At 31.7% G+C, this 20206-nt stretch overlaps 1 protein-coding gene across 1 annotated transcript in view; it reads right to left on the bottom strand.

The window, feature by feature from the left end:
- LOC140450432 (acyl-CoA Delta-9 desaturase-like) overlaps positions 1-19713 on the bottom strand; it is a 78551-nt gene extending 58838 nt beyond the window's left edge. The window contains exon 1 of the mRNA XM_072544071.1: positions 19629-19713. Coding sequence (XP_072400172.1) covers positions 19629-19666 — 38 coding nt within the window. The 5' untranslated portion in view covers positions 19667-19713. The remainder of the gene's footprint in view (positions 1-19628) is intronic.
- Positions 19714-20206: the final 493 nt, after the last annotated feature.

Raw genomic sequence — 20206 nt, 5'->3', positions numbered from 1 at the left:
CTTGTGTTAATATTACGATTTAAGTAATAATTAATCTGAATGATAATATTTGTGTGGCAATTAAAAATAAACAAAGTTTTCTTTAGGTATAATATTCGTACCACCGCTCCGCATATGATATTTTACAAAATTTAATTTTTATCTACGAAAATGTCAAGATTAAGAAGGGACGTTATTTATTTTACCCCAATTGGCATGACGTTGACGAATTATAGGCGAAACTGGATAATATAGTTGAATATGTAGAGGCAATACCATCTGATTCTGAATCGATATTGGACGATTCTGAAAATGACGATCCCGAAGCTATTGAAACTGCAACGGCGGAAATCGAGGAAATTTATAACATATCAGGTAAAGAGTCTGAATCTGGTTTTCTACAAGAGGTGACAACAGATATGGCTAGAGCTCCTAGACCGAAAAATTGTACTTCTGCTTATCCACCTCTCACGTGATCAACTAATAAAAAAACTATCTCTTTTGAAAACTTAACACATTTATCTGAAGTACCAGACTTTATTTAAGACCTTGATTATCCAACCCCATATAATTTGTTGGTTGTTGATAGCTTATATTGTACCTTAGAAGAAGGAATTAAAAAGAGACAATATCCATGCAGTAGGTAGACACAATCTAGACACGCTTCGTAAATATGTCTCGCCGATATCTGCCTACTTTTAAGACTGATAAAAAAATGAATCGAGGAGATTCTGGATTGGTAGCAGTAAAATGGAAGGATTGGAGAAGAATATATATAATTTTCAACTTCGACAACCCTAAGGAAGTTAGTGAAGTATAAATAAATTTGATCAGATGTTACCATGTTACAAAATTGAGCGTCACAGTAAAAAATGGTAGCATTAAATATTTTTTCATTTATTAGATGCTGAGGTTGTAAATACATTCTCCGTTTACAAGTTGATGAACTTGCCTAAAGTAACATCAAAAGATTTTCACTGTGCTGTTATTAATGGACTGACAGATCAAATTGTTGATAAAAAGAGGCTACCCAACGGGATGCTACCAGACACGATACAAAATAAAAAAAGTAAAGTCATTTGTCCCCAATGAAGTGCGACTTAATATTTCAGAACATCAGCCATAGCAAAGTTTAAAAAGAAGATATACTTTACGCAGCATCAAAGACAAGGAAAAAAGGAGTTAATGAATTTGTTTTTTTCTGTAAAGTTCCGTTATGTTTATCTAAAAGCAAATTATGCTTCCATAAATATTACAATAAACTGTAGGTTCACTTTTTCATATTAGATTATATAAGTTTTATGTCTGCAAACTTGTACCAACTGTACAGTTGTACAAATCCTGTACCACCTGATAACTAAAAAAACTTAGTTGCAAAAAAAAACATTTTCGTGTATCAATAGTAGATAATTAACTCCTTTGTGTATCTTTTTATCAATTTGTGAATATAAATATTGTTGCTTCACTAGGGCATTTTTTGCATGGAAACTCTTGCTCCTCAAAGAGTGAAATAACTTCCTGAGTGGGAAAACTTGGATTCTTGTCCCACTCCTCCATATATGGAGATAGTCGACTGGTCATTCACTTTCATGTTGGCAGTTTGGTTGTAATATAGATTATTACAACCAAACTGCCTTCTCTATCACCTAAGCCCGATTCTTTCAAGATGGTTATAAGCTTATCATATTTTACTCTATCAAATACCTTTTTTAGTCAATAAAACAAATATATGCGTCACATTTAACATCCTAGTAACTCTGCATAAGCATTTGTATAGCGAATAGAGCCTGTCAGGTGCCTAATGCATCGCGAAATATATTGTGCTGTGTATCACTTTCAAAAATGTTTTACGCAAGAAAACTTATTAGAAACAAGAAAAAAATTATTCCGTAGTCTTCGCATGTTTTTGCTTTTAATTTTTTTGCTACAGTTACGAAGGTCAACTTTAACCAGCGTCGGGGGATTTTTCTAGTTACATATATTTTGTTTAGTATACAGCTGTGCCATTTTTAGTCTTTCTGATAGCTGCCATGACTTGGCAATCGAACGTCTTGAGGGTTTGACATTCCGTATCTTCAATGGTAGTCTACCTTTTATCTGCAAAAGTTACTTTCACATAGTTCTTCCAAATCTCTAGTCTCTCTTCTACATTTAATAGTGGTTTCCTTGGTTGTCTGTCAAACACCAAACTCTTCTTGGCTTGTATAAGCCTATAGCTTTTTTAACTTTTGTGTGTAATTAATGAATCATGTTTATGTTTCAATAGCTGTATTTCCGCACGCTGTTCTCTTAGCCGTGTATTCTTAGTTATTCTGATAACTTTCACCTCTCCTCCGTCATATATAAAATCTCATTTGTAATCTATAATTTTTTATAATTTTTGATGGTTTAAGCAATTTTTCTTGTATGTCTTGTGAAACTCTATGCAACTTTTCAAGCTCCTGGTCGGTTACATCCGTTTGAATAACGGTATTCTAGTTGCTCTGTTGCACATACAAATACAATTAAAGTCAGAAAACTGCAATATCTCGGACATGTCATGAGAGGCGAGCGTTATAACTTGCTGCAATTAATAATACAAGGAAGAATACAGGGTAGAAGGAGTCGCGGAAGAAGACGCATCTCCTGGTTAAATAATTTGAGAGCTTGGTTTAACTGCACTTCTGCTGACCTCTTTAGAGCAGCGGTATCGAAAGTGCGAATTTCCATGATGGTTGCCAACCTTCTTAGAGGAGATGGCATGATGTTGTATTTCGGGTTGATAGTACGTCGAATATTCTTTAGCCTGAGCCTAATTTTGCCAATCAGTGGAATATGGTCTAACTTCATATCGGCTCCTGGGTATGTCTTGACTGATGATGGAATCTTTTACTAATCATAATGCAATTTATTTGATTTCTGGCTATGGGGTCTGAAGTGCCGTGAGGTGATTTCTATGTGAATAAACTTCAGCATGGGAGTTTGAAGTAAGTGTTAGTAAGCTCAAAACTCTTCTTCTGCTATAAATTCAGCAAATTGGTCTCCTCGCTTATATATTTTTAAGAAAAAAAAACTGTCCCATGCATTTCTAGAATCGCTTCCTATCGAAAAACGATAAAATAGTCCCCTACCAATGTTTGCATTTGGATAACTTATAATCAAAGTTAAATCCTTTTTGGCTTTTTAAGGTGCGAAATAATTCATTATAGAATGGTTCACTTATGTCGTCTGGTTTGTTAGTTGTAGGGACACATATCTGGATAATGTTAGTTGTAATTGGGTACGTATTAAGTTGAAGAAGGTGCGTTCTATCCGATATGGGTACAAAGTTTTGAACATGTCTAGCAGTTTCTTGATTTAAGATTATTCCTACTCCATTTTCTTCCGTTGGGGTTACCTGAGAAGTATATGTGATGATAACTAATTTTACGTTGTCCAGAGTTCGTCCATCTCATATCGCTTATTTCCATTATGTCTACTGATAGTCTATCCATCTCCTTGACTGCATTATGAATCTTACTTACTTCGTATAATGTTTTAACATTTCATCTGCAGATCGTGAGGTTTTCTCATAGATATGGAAGACCCATACCTCAGCTTTATGGAATAATCTAAATCAATAAAACATATTCAAATTCAAATCATTTCCAATATAATGAGTTCTCATTGCAGTAAACAGCCAAACATTATTATTGGATATCATTCAGCCGTTAGGAAATTCGTTAAAAACAAGACAAAAATATTTTGGCTGTGTTAACATGGCGGCAGTGGCTCAGTGGCTATGATAGGAGATGCTAAGTCCGGGCTACAGGACTAGAGGATGAGAGAATGCTTTAAAGGATGAGTGGAGTACTCATCCACTACTCAAAAAAGAATATAAATCTAAAAGTGCACCGATTGTTGCCAAAATGGGAGATCGTAGGTTAAAATGGTTAGTGATGCTTGCCGAATTACAAGTTCCTTATAGAAGTAAATGAGAAAGACCAAAGAAGACCTATTTGGAACCTTAGACAGGGCATGTTTATGATAAGAATTGATATTGGTATGATCCAAGATAGAGACTTATGAAAATATGCAATTAGGGAATCTGAAGCTGCGTAGGGATCTGCACTAGAGATCATTTTTAAGGGCCTATATAATATTTAAGTAAGAGATTGGAATAAAATCCTCTGATGACTAGATTATTAATAAATTGTGAGCAGCTTCTTTTTTAGACACTTCTTTTAAAAATAAAGAATATTTATTTCGCAACCGTGGTTCATTATACCTTATATAGTTCAACAAATGCTAATGTGTGACTAAATAATTTAATCAACGTACTGTCTCTTATGACAGATATCTCTGTTCATCAAAACACGATAATTTGATTATTATAAACCAAAGACGTATCGAAAAGTAATTTTAAAATAATGTAATTATATAGGAGCACACGCCAACTGTCCTCGTTACTACTTTTACCGCTAATCCTATAAATTAGATTGATTTAAAAATCGTTAGAAGTTATGCGGAAAGCAATAAAATTTAACGAGTTTTATAATTGTCCACTAAACGAGGTAATCCAAAATTAGGTAAAATGACTCCAATAACCTATAAAACAAAACAATCAATAAATCAAAAAGTAAGCTTTACAATAAAGACAATCAATAAAATAGATTTACTTCTCTTCTTTTATTGTCGCAATTAAAACCAAATCTGAAATAACAACTAAATAGGAGAGAAGAAACGGTGTTAGAAGTTATAGGTTGACGATAGTTGAGATTTGCAGCATTAAAGTCACAGACGCATGTATTTGTTTTGTGAGGTAAGCATGTAGACTAATTCGGAAATATAATATCCTAATTTTAAAATAAAAATTTTTGATAAAAATAAATCAAAATAACATAATTTATTAGAAGCTAAATAAAATATCATATTACAAAAATGCCGTGGTAAAAGAAAATATGTATTTACATGCTTTTTGGACTTATAAAAGGCATTCGATAAAGTACAGCATGTAAAATGACAAATATGTTCGTGTCATTACAAATTTGTACTAAAATCAAACTGCTATAGTAACAATTGGAGATAATTACACCGACAAAATCTCCATATAACGAGGAGTCAAACAAGGTTGCATTTTGTCCCCAAAAGTGTTGAATGTTTACTCGGACCAGCTATTTAAAAAGGCACTTGAGAGACATTCATATGAAATCTAAATAAACGGGTGACTAGTTAACGCAATTAGATACGCGGACAAAACAGTATAAAGGATAACAGGAATACAGCGCTTAACGTTAGCCTGAATTTGAATCGGTTAGGGAACCATGTTGGAGATGTATTACTCAGGAATCCCACATGAACAGCACTAAGCTGAGAATTGTGCCCCTATTGCGCATCAGAGTCAGAGTGCTATAGGGGAGAGGGATGGTCTGGAGCATTGGAGTGCGGTGGAGGAATTCCTGTCTATACACGAATTAATACACCACGCTAAAATGAATTGTTACACCCGAACGACATTTTAAGGGTAAGAATAAGTCTCTCAGGCTAGGTTTATTTAAATTGTTTTACGATACAGTAATTCTGTTAGAAAATAATGAAGGTTTCCAAATTCTGTTTTATCGTATTCACAAAGTAGAAGAGGAAATGGCCATTAAAAAAATTTAAACAAAACCAAATTTTGTCTTTCGTCGTAAATCACATGCAAAGCTTCAATTAAAAGGAGTCTAAATTAAAAAAGTTGACAAAAATACATATTTGGGAATTGTTATAATGGATCAACTAGATCCAGACATAGAAATAAAATGAAGAATAGCAATGACCAAAGCTTCTTTTATGAAAATGAAGACATTTTTTTTGCAACAATCATATTAGGTTAGAACTAAGATAAAGAATGAAAAAAGTGCTATATTTGGTCTGTGCTTTTGTATGGAGCAAAAGTATGAACACTGAAAGTATCAAGTATGAGTAGAATTGATGCATTGGAAATGTGGATTCATAGACAGATGCTGAAAATACCTTGGACACCAAGAAAAATCAATGAGGAAGTACTAAGGATAGTCAACAAAGATAGAGAATTGATAACGACTGTTAAACACTGGAAAATGTATTATCTGGGACATATAGTGAGGGAAAATCGATATAGAATACTACAACTGATCCTTAAAGGCAAAATAGAAGGCCGTAGAAGTGCAGGTAGAAAACAGGTTTCTTGGTTAAAAATCATTCGTAAATGGGCTCAGATATTAAATGCAGGACAATTAGGTATTCCATGTGGCAGAAGATCGAGAAGTTTTCGCAATGGTGATCGCCAACGTCGTATAATTCTGAAATGACACGTGAAAAAGAAGAAGTAAGGAATAAAATAAACCTCGAAAAGGTTGTGTATAAAAGAAATGGTAATAAATGCTGATGTTTATTTAAGTAGTTATTGGGTTGCTTAGATAGATCTCACTCTTTTAAATGTGGATCAGATGTAATTCGTATTAATTATGTATTGATATTTTTGCTATTGAGGGTATTAATTTAGTGATATTTTTGCAAATTATATATATTTTAACACCAAATTATAGTGTTTAGGCGAAAATTGGGTTAATACTTTCTGGGAAGTATTATCTACAGGATTAAAGGTTCCTTCCGGCAAAGGACGACGACTAATAATAACACATGTTGGTTGGATAACGGGTTTTAGAAGGTATTTCTTTAATATTTCAATCTGAAAAAACGGAGACTACCATATAGATATAAAGAGTGGTATTTTTGGAGAATATTTTCAGCAGAAAGATTAGTTTTCTAGAAAAATATGTAAAAATTGAATTGCTACGAATTGTAAAATTAGTTAAAAGCCTCGGGTACTTTATGCAGAAGATGAACTTGCAAAAACATTTGATATCAATGTGCGTCTTCCTCCCTACCACTGCCAACTAAACCCTATTGAACTGATATAGGCACAAATTAGAAGATGGTAGCTCGAAATAATACGAGATTAAAATTAAAAGATGTGCAAATATTATTAGAAAAATCCCTATTTCAGGTGACCATGAAGAAAAAAAAGGAAACATGTGGAATTTGGATAAAATCTTAGATATTGATAATGCAGTGTTAGTGGTAACAATATCAGTAAATAATGACTTAAATATCAATTGAAGATGGTGATTCAGAGACTGTCTGATGTGTACATTGTGTGATCAGGTGATTCCTGATCTTGGCAAGTACACTGAATATACTGAATTGTGAAAGTACAGCTAAAATCTTTGTTTAGGTCCGATTTTTAACCTGCATTATATATTCGAATTGTTTTAATGTAAAATTTATGATTTTTCGTGACATTACAAGTGTAAAACATATTGTATATCTACAAAATATTTGTTTTAGTGCATCTTTATATTTTCACTAGTTTACTGTAAAAAATATTTTTTTTATTAATATTTAAGGTTAAACTTCAAATAAATTAGTACCTTTTGTAATTAAAACAAGGGTTTTTTATTCTAATAAGTAATTTTAATAAAAAAAGTTTGCAATTATCAGAACTCTTCAGCGCTTTTTACAGTAAAAATCTTCTTATTCTTCTCGTAGCACTACAACCCGATGTGGGTTTTGGCTGACTGCACAACTTGCTTCCATCTTGAACGGTCGTTCATAATAGTTGGGTCAGTGGGTAGCCCAATTGTTCTTAGATCTGACCATATATTGTCTCTCCATCGTGGGAGCTTCCTCCCATATTAGCTTGGCAAGTCGGCTATTAGGGAGTCTATGGACATATTACACGTGGAGAGAAATACATCTTGCTCCAACTGAGCTCTCCAACCTGAGAGAGTGGTACGGATGTACATCAAATAAACTTTTCAGAGCAGCCGTCTCAAAAGTCCGAATAGCTATGATGATTGCCGACCTCCGCCGCGGAGATGGCACTTAAAGAAGAAGGACATGACCAGCCCATCTTAGACGTTGGGATTTAATCTCTTGGACTATATCGCTCGCTCTATACATCTGCCTGACCTCAGCATTTGTTCTCATTCAGTATTGGTTGCTATTTATGTCGTGGTAGGCCCAAAGATTCTTTTCTTTTCTTTCAGTTTCTTTGGTCAGGGTCCACGTCTCACACCCATACATGAGCACCGGTCTAATCACCGTTTTATATATTCTAATTTTTGATGTTCCTGTTAGGATTTTAGATTTAATAGTATTGTGGAGGCTGTACATATATCTGTTTGCTGCCTGAATTCTTCCTTTAATCTCTTCCGCGATATCGTTATCTGCAGTAATTGTTACTCCGAGATATTTAAAACTCCACTCTTTCAAAGGTATATGGGTCTATTGTAACAGTAAAAATCGTTATAAGTTATATATATACAACCAATCTCTTGCGAAACTTGCAGCTACTTTTCAAGTTTTTTTACTTTGTAGCCAACAAATATTATTTTGCATAAAAAATAAAAAAAAAATTATAATTCATAGTAACACCTCAGAATTTATCCAAAAGTACACCCGTCAAAGTCTAAATAGGAATAAAATAGTATCGGCCCTTGATAGTAAGGGTCAGATATTGTTATTTCCTCAATCAAGGCGGTCAGATGTAAAATTCTTCAATTTACAAAATTTTTAGAGTAGACTCTATAATACATATTTTGTTTGAGCCGCTCATGCTGTAAATTTCCTCCAAAGATTTTATCCAAAAGTGCACCCGTCAAAGTCTAAATAGGAATAAAATAGTATCGGCCCTTGATAATAAGGGTCAGATATTGTTATTTCCTCAATCAAGGCGGACAGATGTAAAAGTCTTCAATTTACAAAATTTTTAGAGTAGACTCTATAATATATATTTTGTTTGAGCCGCTCATGCTGTAAATTTCCTTAAAATTTTGATTTATAACTCGTGTATGTATTATTGACACCAAATTCAATATGGGTGTTCTTTAGACTGAAGGAAAACTATATACAAAATTTTAAGACTAGTTATCGTCTAGATGCACCAACGAGGACACGATTTCAAGAAGCACCTATCGGGTTCTAAATTAATAACTCTTTTTAAATACCAAAGAATCCACAATTTAGATAATATACCTAACTCTGATATCTAATAAGTTTACAGCTTTTTTGGACAGTAGACTTTACTTATACAGCTAGTTTAGAAGATATGATGACATGAGACAATAAATATAAAAAAGTGAGAGAAAAATAAGCAAAGTAAAGAATGTTAAAAACAGTTCAAATATAAAAACAGAAAAGTGTAGCAAACGAAGAAAAAATTTTAAAAAATTTAAGAGAAAAATGAAAATTCTACTAAGTTAAACTAAAAAGTATAGAAAAAATTGAAAATTATAAAAACTAATAAAATTAGAAATATACGTCTAATTAAAAAACCACAAAAGACGTTTAGACGTTAAACTATTTTACTATAAATAAACTTGAATTCTACGGAAATGAGCAACCAATCTGATCGCAACATTTAGATACTTAAAAATTGGACATACTAATTCCAAGGGATTCCGTCACTAGCAAAATCAGAGAAACTTACAAGACAGAACGACAATTTAGACCTAATAACGCCGTGGCCAGCAAGATCAATAAACTTTAAGAGACAAGCAAATTAAACCCAATAACCCTATAACCACAGTTTTTTGGTAGATTACAGTCGTGTTTCTACATTTGAAAGTATCGGACAAGAATTTCTGCAACTAGTAATCACTCAGCAGTAGACTTAACTCTAACATCTGCCCTTTTAGCCTATCGTGAAACTTGGTCAGTACATTCAAGCACATTAGGTTCAGATCACTGCCTCATCAATGTAGAAATTCAAATCATCTCCTTCTCATTTATCATCAATCCAGCAACAAAATAGAAAAACTCTCGTGCTGACTGGTCTGTTTTCGAAAATAAATTTGAATTAGAAATTAGTGCGCTCAATAATTTAGAAAGAAATTCAACTTCAGTAGACACAATCGACATTTTACACCGAAAAAGGTGTAAAGAGTTTAGGTTTTAGATCGAAAGAGATCTTTTACACCTTCTGTACCAAGATCTTATTGGTGAGCCAAGGAATGTTTTGCAATTGTTAAAAAGCGGAAAGAATCTCTCAACGAATTTAAAAAACAAGCCATTTTTATCAATTATCTACACTATCAAAACATTTCTGCTAATGTCTAACGTTCTTTCAAACTTAAACAAAAAAACAGATTGAAATTTATTTTGAATAAATTAAATAAAAACACTCCTTTGACTGAGATATAGAATACTGTATCTATTTGCAATAAACATCAATAAAAAAGAAAATCACAATTAGATTAAAGCCTTATTCAAAAAGTTCTTGATAAATTGTCGCTGCCTTTCTCAATACCTTTCAATGTTTGTCGGTGATAATCAAAAAGATTGGGATAGTTTAATTCCCCTGTTCTTGTAATTCTCAATCGATGATGATCACCGGAAGAAAAATGAAGCTTTCTTAAGTTTCCTAATCTTTGGAAGATAGACTCCCTGTGAAGAAGAAGGTTCATCTCTGACGTACATCGAAAATTTCAGAAAAAAATTGGAAAAGTCCACGAGTTTGCTCATAAAAGTTTAAAACTTTAAAGTAATTCAGGCAACGCCAGGCTCGTCATATCTTTCTCTGGTATAACTTTCAAAAGAGGTGACATAGTATGGTAATGCAATCTCCCACTTAAGAAAGGACTCTGTTTGAAACAACAACGGAATTTGGAATCTACCACATCCAGTTTTTAGCTAGAAGTAAATATCTAGTAATTCATATCGAGACATTAGCTGCATACCAGGTGTAACTGATCCACCCTGTTGACTTCAATCGGTCCCTTATAGATCAATTATTTGAGGCAAATAACTACACAGTTTTATTCCATATAGAAAAAGTCCCTTGATGAAAAAAAGAGGTAATAAAGAACTCTTTAATTAGAGATGTTCTCGAAGAATCCTAAGCTGTCCAGTGAAGTCTGGAATAACAGTTGTAATTGAGATTTTGAAGTTTATAGTTATCAGTTTGTTAAAGTATTGTAACAAATTGGTGCTTGAATAAAATTATTTTAAAGCAGTGTTACAATACGAAAACGACAATATCTAGAATTCAAATTCCAATAAAATACATTCCTACCATGGCGCAATATATAATCGCTATGTGTTACATTTCACTTATAATGGAACATATCATATTCGACCATCTGAAATTTGTCCTAATTGCAACACAAACAAGTTGGAAACTCTTGAGAATTTACTATTTTAATGTCCCATTTACAGTTAAATGAAGCCGTTAATATGGCCACTCTTAACAATTGTACCGACTTTATTGGTTGTCTTAATGATGTCACTGTAACGTCTGTAAAAGTAATTTTAATATATATTTGGAGTATTGTAAAACTTAGATCATTTGTGTTAAATGAATAAGCTTCAGTTTCTTATTTATTTAGTTGATGTTCACTAAACCTGCTCTCCATTTCAATTACTGATAAACTACATTCATTTTACATATTCCCAATTGCCAACAGAAGCACGTGAAAGCCAAACAGGGTCTTACTAAGGTGTATCATATGACTTTTAAAAATATTTACTTTTGAAACTATTAGTGTAAGAATTTCTTGAAATTTAATCATTAAATCACAATTAAAGTAAACTCTAAAAAATAGCACGACCAGTAAATAACAACAATAACTATAACATAAATATAACACAATATATTATTAACTTAAAAATCAACACGATACAATTTGAATTTAAACATGCTGGCAAGTTTGGATCTGTAACATGAGAATCTGTCTGGCTTAAGGTAATAAATTATATTTAATAGCCTCTTGACGAATGAGACGGTGAATATCAACACGTGCGTTTGTTGTCAGATGGGAATTTGCTAAACGAATGAACTTAAGCGCTTATCTTTTTGTTACATTTGTTAATATCTGTATACTACGCTAGTTGTTATAATTTGTACACTTTCTAAATTCATTGCTATAAAACAGTAGTTTTTAAAAACAATAAATGACATTGACATTTTTCTCTATCTCTATGGTAAGGTAAACTCATGTTCTTCACAACTAAAGCGTGACATTCTGGCTTAAGCCCTTAAAGTTTGTTTATTGTTTTATGTTGTATTGTATTTAATGTTTGTCGAAAAGGTCATATTATTTTTATAAATTCTTGTACAATACTGGAACAAGAAGATATTCATAGTTGTAATTTTTCTGCTTTGAACAGTCTTAGAGAAAGACCCTTGTAATGTTTCTCTGTAAACTCTGATCTAGTTAATGCAATAATCAGTTTTAAATAACTTTGATCGTTCGCAAAGTAATAGGAGAAAGAAATTAATTCAAATCGCACAATATTATGCAAATAACTTGATAAAGTTTTCACAGCCAACCGAAAACTTGAAAAATTAACGAATTCAACGATTATTAATTACATGCCAATGTTATTCTAAATTTTCGTTACCGTTCACGGAAGGTTGAGTGAAAGAAAGTGAAACCACTGTATATCTGTTTAATTTTGAACGGGACATGCTCTTAAGGAGGCACTGAAATATTTTACTAACCGAATCGACAAAAATTTCCAAATCGTAGGTTTACTACCGCTTTCTTTTGTCTCTTTAATTCTGAAGAACTTTCTATCTCGAAAAAATTCTTTAGCTATTCATATTAATTTATTTATTTATTGGTAGGTACATTTGCATTTCTTTGAGATGGAAGCATCGAGGTCAGTAGACGTGTAAGGTCCAATGAATAAAAAGTTTTTTTAAGTACTGCAAATCTCTTATGCTCTTTTTTATGTACTGAACAGTCGTTATAATAAGTGTTAAGTTTTGAGAAAAACCTATTTTCAATCAATCATTTAATAACGCTTTCCTATTTTTGTGGGAAAGTTACTCATAAATAATAGTCATTAGAGCAAATGGTAAAACTTAAATGAAAATTTGCAGGCTGAATCATTAAAAAATAAGACTGATAGAGGACAGTAACAAAATCACGTACCAAATAGAAGCAAAAAATAAACTAAAGAAAAATACTTGAAGACATACTTTTACCTTCTAGAAAGTCTGATTTTCTGATAAACAGAGATTTTTCTTATTGATTTTAGAGAAATTGTCTGTTTTATCTTCATACACATGTCCACTACGAGTTTAAGCCATCCATTCACCCTCTTCTATGGCAAACCTATTGATGTTGCGCAATAAGAGGAGGTTGTTAGGAACCAAATTTTCCCGAGTTCAAATTGAAGGATGAAGAAATATCAAATAAACTATTTAAATAACGTGAATTAAATAAATATTAAATAACCTATTTGAGTAACGTGCGAGAGGAACTGGAAAAACGTAAGGTACTTAACAATGATTTACCAATAAAGTATATGAATAAAGTTTCAACTGTTATTAGTACTAACCAACAACATGCCGCAAAAAAAACAAATAAATACAACAATAAATATACTTTATACTAATATTGCTTCTTTACATGTTAAATTTGCTGACTTTTTATCATTTACATCTTTTAATTCCGATATTTACATTTTTGTTGTAACAGAATCGCGGTCCCAAATCGCGGTAACAAAGTCCCAGAATACCTAATTATTTTGTAAAACTTAATGGTTATTCCATTTATCGTAAAGATAGATAAGATCGAGTAGAAGGTGGAGTATGTGTTTACTTTTATAATGGCTTCTTTAAATATTTAAGATAATTACTGTAGGCCATAATCTGGAAGGTATTAAATCTCTTATGTTTAAAATTATCTTTCCTAAGAAAGTTTTTATGCACTTTCTTGTCATCTATAAACCAAACATTTCCTTTACGCTCACCAAATCAATGTGTGAATTTATTGAAAAATGTAGATAATCTCAGTGTTCCATTTTACTGAATTTATTTTTTCAAACTAATCTGAACCAATTTGTAACACAAGCTACTAGATTTCATCAGGGTAATACACCTTCATTTTTAGACTTGGTAATTACTAATGAGGAAGAACTTATCAGTGAAATTTATTATCGTTCACCAATAGGTATTTCGGACAACGTAGTTCTTCAAACACAAGCTCAATTGGACATTACTGTTGAAATTAATATAAATAATAGTCAAATAATTTAGTAAAATAGATCATTAAATTAAATCAATATATTAGCTAATTAATTTGGTCGGATTTAGATGCGTGTAATAATTCTTGGAATAAATATAAAGAAACTATACATAAAGGAATATATACATGTTCTTCAAGATACACCTTTAAGACTAATCCCAGAAAACCTTGGATAGATAATCAACTGATCGCAATGAGTGAAGAAAAAGTCATTTTATGGAAAAGTGCAAGAAAAAATCCATCTGAGGAAAATATACGTATTAATAGGCAATTTTCCAATATACTGACAAAAGAGTTAATATTGTCAAGGCGTAACTGTGAAAACCGAGTTAGTTCCAGAGGTCCCAAAGCGTTTTACAAATACGTGAGATCAAAATTCTGTACAAAAACTAGTATATCGTTATTAGACAAATCTAATGGTGAAATATGTTTAACAGAAGACGTTTGTAAGTTACTTTCCAAAACATTTTCCAGTGCATTTACAGTTGACACGGATGCTACATTTTCAAATGTGCCAAAAGTTTATCAACAATTGATATATCTACTCAATTAGTTAAGGAGATATTAGGTTCTTTAAAGAATACTGCCTCTTCTGATCAGAAATTATTTCACCATTATTATATCATAATTGTGCAGATAGTTTAGCGGCTCCAATAGCATCTTACTGACCAAATCTATGCAAGCAAATTCAATCCCAACTTCATGAAAATCTGGAATATTAACACCGATATATAAAAATAAACTTCTTTCGACTAATTATCGACCGGTAACAGTTTCATCAACATCGGTTGAAATAATGGAAAAATTAATAGGCAATAAATATCCTTTTGGTTAGAGCATAATGTTATTCCAGTCTCTCAACACGGATCTGTCGGCCGAATCATTTTATAACTAGCAACCTCGTTCTCGCTCTTAATAAATTGACTTTATCTTTGGACCGATATGAGTTGATTGATACTATTTATATAGATTTTTCTCGTGCATTTGATAAGGTAACTATAAAAAAATTGATGCTGAAGCTAAAACATTCCAACGTGCGTGGTGAGTTGTTATTGTGGTTAGAAATCTTCCTCTCTGAAAGTACTTCCTATACGAACTATTCCAATAAATACGCGTAAGTGTTGTGTCGTTCAATGTGGATTATAATAATCCATATATAACATATTTTTTGGATAGGGTTCCTCTGAAATCGGTACAGGAAGTTAATGATCTTGGTGTTACCGTCAACCAAACATTGAATTGGCCTACTCAAACAGCAAAAGTAGTTTGCTTCAAACTATAGAGTCGGACTCTGCTTTATACTTTATATCAAAAGCTTTTTATAAAATGTCTCCAGACTTGTTTTTGAAACTCTGCAAAAGTTATATCAGATCTTACCTAGAATTTGCAGTGTTTGTTAGGTCACCTTATTTGCAAAGAGACATTATTTTTATTAGAAGGATTCTAACGAAGAGCTACTTAGCTACTAGTTATGGAAGATTAAGCTATGAAATCTTCAGAAAGCTCAAATTGTCTCCGTTGACTCATAGACGAGAAAGAGACGATGTTATATCGACGTATAGAATTCTTAAGGGGGAACATCAAACTTTTTTAATGTTAACGAAGATGCTAGACTAAAAGGTCATAACTATGAATTAAAAAAAGAGTCTTTTAAAACTACTGTAGAACAAAACTTTTTAGTTAAAAAAGTTTTTGATAAATGGAACAGTTTAAGTGATAACATAGTAGCTACTAGTTTAAATAGTTTCAAAAACAAGTTTTTATGAAAGCGAACTAGATATTGTACCTAGTCTTATGCTACCTTTGTATAATGTTTGTAATTTTCTTTTCTGAAACCTTAAAAATTTAAAAATGTGAGGTTATATTTTGTATGTTTTCTCTTCGTTAGAATAAATTTTGTAATCATAAGTATACTTTATAATATTTGTATTTTTTGTAATTTGTTATGATTACAAGAACTTTTTCTAAGAACTAATTCTTTTAGAAATTATTTTTTTTTTATTTTTCATCATCATCACTGGCTCGACAACCGTTTTTGGGTCTTAGCCTATTCCAGGATTCCTCTCCATTCGGATCTGTTTCGTGCTTTTTTTCTCTAGTTTTTTATTTTTAGGGTTGTCATATCATTTTCTATTTGTTTTAAGTATCTCAGCTTCGGTCTTCCTCTTGTTCTTTTTCCTACTGGCATCTGTTTGAATATTTGTTTGGTATTTCACCTTCTTCCATTCTTTCTACATGTCTTATCCAACGCAGCCGTCCTATTCTAATTTTTTTTATTTTTACTTTGTTAAAAAATTTAATTTATAATATATTATTTAGTTTCTTCTTCTTCTTACTCTTTATAAGCAATTCTGCTTATTCATTGGCGGATTAACATCTCTGGAAGGTTGTCACTCCATCTTTTTCGCGGTCGTCCGATACTTCTTCTGCCGATTGGTGATCTCTTGCTATTTTGACGACACGGATCTCCTCCATTATAGTTATGTGATTATTCCATTCTTTTTTTCTACTTTGTGTCCATTCATTTATACATTGTACCTTACACTTTCTTCTAATGTCTTCACTTCTTTTTCGATCTCTCATCGTATTTCCTGTAATTCTTCGCAGTACTCTCATCTCTGCCGTCTCCAGTAGACGTCTCTTTGCATTGTGGCTGTGCCGGGTCTTGTTTCTGAGGAATATGTCAATATTGGTCTTACACTGGCTTTATAAATTCTTGATTTAACCTCAGTGTTAATGTGTCCGTTTCGCCATAATATAGTGTTATTAAGGCATCCTGCCAGTCTATTTGCTTTTTGTATTTGATCTCTCACTTCTTTGTCCAGGTCTCCATAGCTAGACAGTGTAAACATTTGCCATCAATTTCAATTTTACATCTGGTTTTACACCAACCATTTGTAAAAACCAGATTATTTAGTTTAGTAGCTACAAATGTTTTGTACTTTGGATCAGATAAGCTCTGCTTTGGCTCGATATTACTGTATAATAATAAATAATATTAATAATGTTAACCCATATTCTGATATTCCACTGAGGCTTTTTTCTGAGCTATTTCTATCACTTTCACTTTTTTCATTCTCTTCGTATGTTCATTTCACTGTTTCTTTCTGTTTCATACCAGTTCTAATGTTTACGATATTGCATGCGTGTCTTATGATTTTGCTTCTATATCTGTCTAGAAGCGACTTTCCAGCTATTTTACGAAATATTTTTACTTCTGTTGTTTATAATAGATAATAAACCTTTCTTGTAGATTCTTGATTTAGTCTCGGTGCTAATATTGTGCCATTTTAAATAATTCGAACATTCTGTCATTTTGCCGATCTTATCGTTTTTTATCGTATTTCTGCATAAACATTACCAAAACCTGATATTTCTATACCTAGAAATATTTGAATTTAATATTTTTTATTAATAACTGCTTGCATTTAAAATATGTCTTTTGTTTTGAAGTGCGTTTCGTTTTATATGCGAAAATTATAATTTTAAAATATTTGACTTTTCCATTAAATTGGTGTAACCATACCCATTAAATTGTGTACCTAGTCGTTCATTAATGTAATGCCATAAATAAATAAATTATTTTATGGCTCATTATATTATTCTGGCAAATAGTAAGAATCAGCTAAAATTATGTTTCAGAAATCTTCACTTTTTTTTTTAGTTTGGGTAACCCAAAAATACTACTTTCTACTGAAGAAGTTGAAATGATTTTGAATTTAATTTAATAAAATAAGATCAGCCTCTTTAGTTTTAGTTTTTTTTCTATTTATTATACTCTCTGTTTATGATCCCCAGGGTATCTCTTTTTAATGTAAGATTTATGTTAACTTATTCTAGCTTTTAATGAGTTTGAGGTTTGACCCAAATAAAAGTTCTCGCATTTACAGGTGATTTATAAACGTATTCTTTTTTCTTCCTTGGTTATTGTTAGGTTTAATTTTAGATAAAATATAATCCTGATGTATTAATTATTTTAAATGTAGTTTTAGTATTCCATTTGTTGGCTATTACTTCAATTGGTCTGATATGTCTTTAAGATATATTTTATTCCTTGACTTTTTGAAAAAAAATGTCAACACGTAGAACATACTGGTTTGTGTAAAAAATATCATAAGTGATTAAAAGATAACACTCCAAGATGACAAGAAGAATATGTTACCCACAGCCAGAAACTGAAGCAAACAGAACAACTGGAGAAGAACGAATATTGGGAGAGAATGTGTAGAGACATAGGTAACACGATTGGCTATGTATAATAGGTCAACGAAAGCATGGAAAAAAATAAAAAATATTAGAAGAATTAAACAAGATAACACCTTACAAATAACTACACCAAATGAATGAATAAAACATTACATAACGCTATTACAAGAAAACAGGTTCTAATATGAGATACATGATATATCCACCACAATGCATGACGAAGCTGATATCACAAAAAAAGAAGAATAAAGCATTTAAACAAGTCAAACAAAAGAAGCAACTGGGCCAGGAAATATAAAAATATAATTGTTAAAATATGAAAACAAAATGATTCATTTTTGCACAAGAAAAATAGGAGATGGAATATATGATAAGAAAATTTAGAATACGAATCATAGAGCCTAAAGATAAATATGAATAAGACGTATAAACAGAGGAGGTGGCAAATCTAAACTTAAATTTAAAAGACAAGACTATCACAAGTTGCCAATTATTTAAGTATTTAGAATTGGTAGTACAACATTCTAACCAAAGAAAACAAAAAAAGATTCTTTCACACCATTATGAGAAACAGTACCTTATATGGAGCTGAAGTATGGTCAATGAAAACAATAATACGAAATATAATAAGAATAGTTGAATTGGACTTTATGAGATGTCTTCAAATCTCTAGAAGGAAAAAAGGACTGAGGAAATATGAAACCGAATGGAAGTAGAATGCTCAGTAACCAAAAAATTGGAAAACGGCACCACAATGGTACGGACATGTTCAAAGACTGCCAGGACATGCGTGGACAAAATAAGAAATCGAATAAGAACCTTCAGAAAGAAGACGAACAGGAAGGCTAGCTATAAGATGGAAAACATATATGAGGCATGCGATGATGGAGAGAGATTTTAGAGAAGGTGACTGAGAGGATAGAAAGATGTGGAGAGCACTAAAACATAATTTTAACTGATTCTTAATATCTGCCAGAATAATTTTATGAGCTATAAAATATATAGAGCGATATTTATGCATGGCATTACATTTGAGAAATTTTTAAGTCTGATATTGGCTAATTACATTTTTAAAATAGAGTTGTTAAAATAAAGTCACACTAAATTTCGATAGAAAAAATAGTAAACAAATTACTAAAGAGGGAAAGATCAAGTGTAATTAAAATTAAGTAAGTACTCCAAAACAGAACATAAAAACAGAACAGGAAAAAAGTATATGTGATAATAAGTGCCATAATACAGAGCAGCATTAGTAGGTCCAAAGAAAACATTGTAGTTTAACTGTAATAATTGCCAATCCTAAGATATTAAAAAAAAAATGTCGAAGCAAAAAAGTTGAAATTGCTTTGAAAGTAATTTCCCAAGTAAATACTGCTTAAATTAAAGTGTGTATAGTAGAAAAGCTAAAAAATAAATATAACTAACCTTTTTTCACAAAAAGTAGTTTCTTCTTGAGCTACCATGATGAATGATTTTCACTATCAATCTAGTACTCAGGTTAAAAATGTGGGCGATAATAAATAGGTATTTCTTAAAATTTCCACCACCCAAAATTGCTCATTATCAAATACCTATTTGTAAGGTTGATGGTAATGAAGGCATTAAGGATCGTGTATCTATTGTTTCTTTGATCGCATAATGTATATAGTTATATTTTACACAAAAGCAATTAACGTGAATTAAGTAAACCAGCCTTGACCCATATAAGTGTCTTCATTTGTCTGGATTAGTGACCATGCAGTTGGTGCTAACGTTTTGAAGAAGGCCGTGAATTACCATTGTAATTCATTTAATAATTAATAAATTATTCGTTATAGAAACATCAGTAATTTTTGATTATATAGGGCCATTAAAAAATAGTAGATTGTGGATTTTAAACTTAAATATCGATTGTTGACATTTCAACGATTTTACAAATCATAAATGTGCGTGACATTTATGCCGTTATTGTTGTTAATATAAACATGTCTCCATTAAGGGAGACAAAAATCTTCTTTTATGCG

This window comes from Diabrotica undecimpunctata, chromosome 1, assembly GCF_040954645.1.
Source record: "Diabrotica undecimpunctata isolate CICGRU chromosome 1, icDiaUnde3, whole genome shotgun sequence".
Lineage (NCBI taxonomy): Eukaryota > Metazoa > Arthropoda > Insecta > Coleoptera > Chrysomelidae > Diabrotica > Diabrotica undecimpunctata.
Note: the sequence above shows the minus strand (reverse complement) of the source record. Positions and strands in the feature narration are given on the sequence as shown.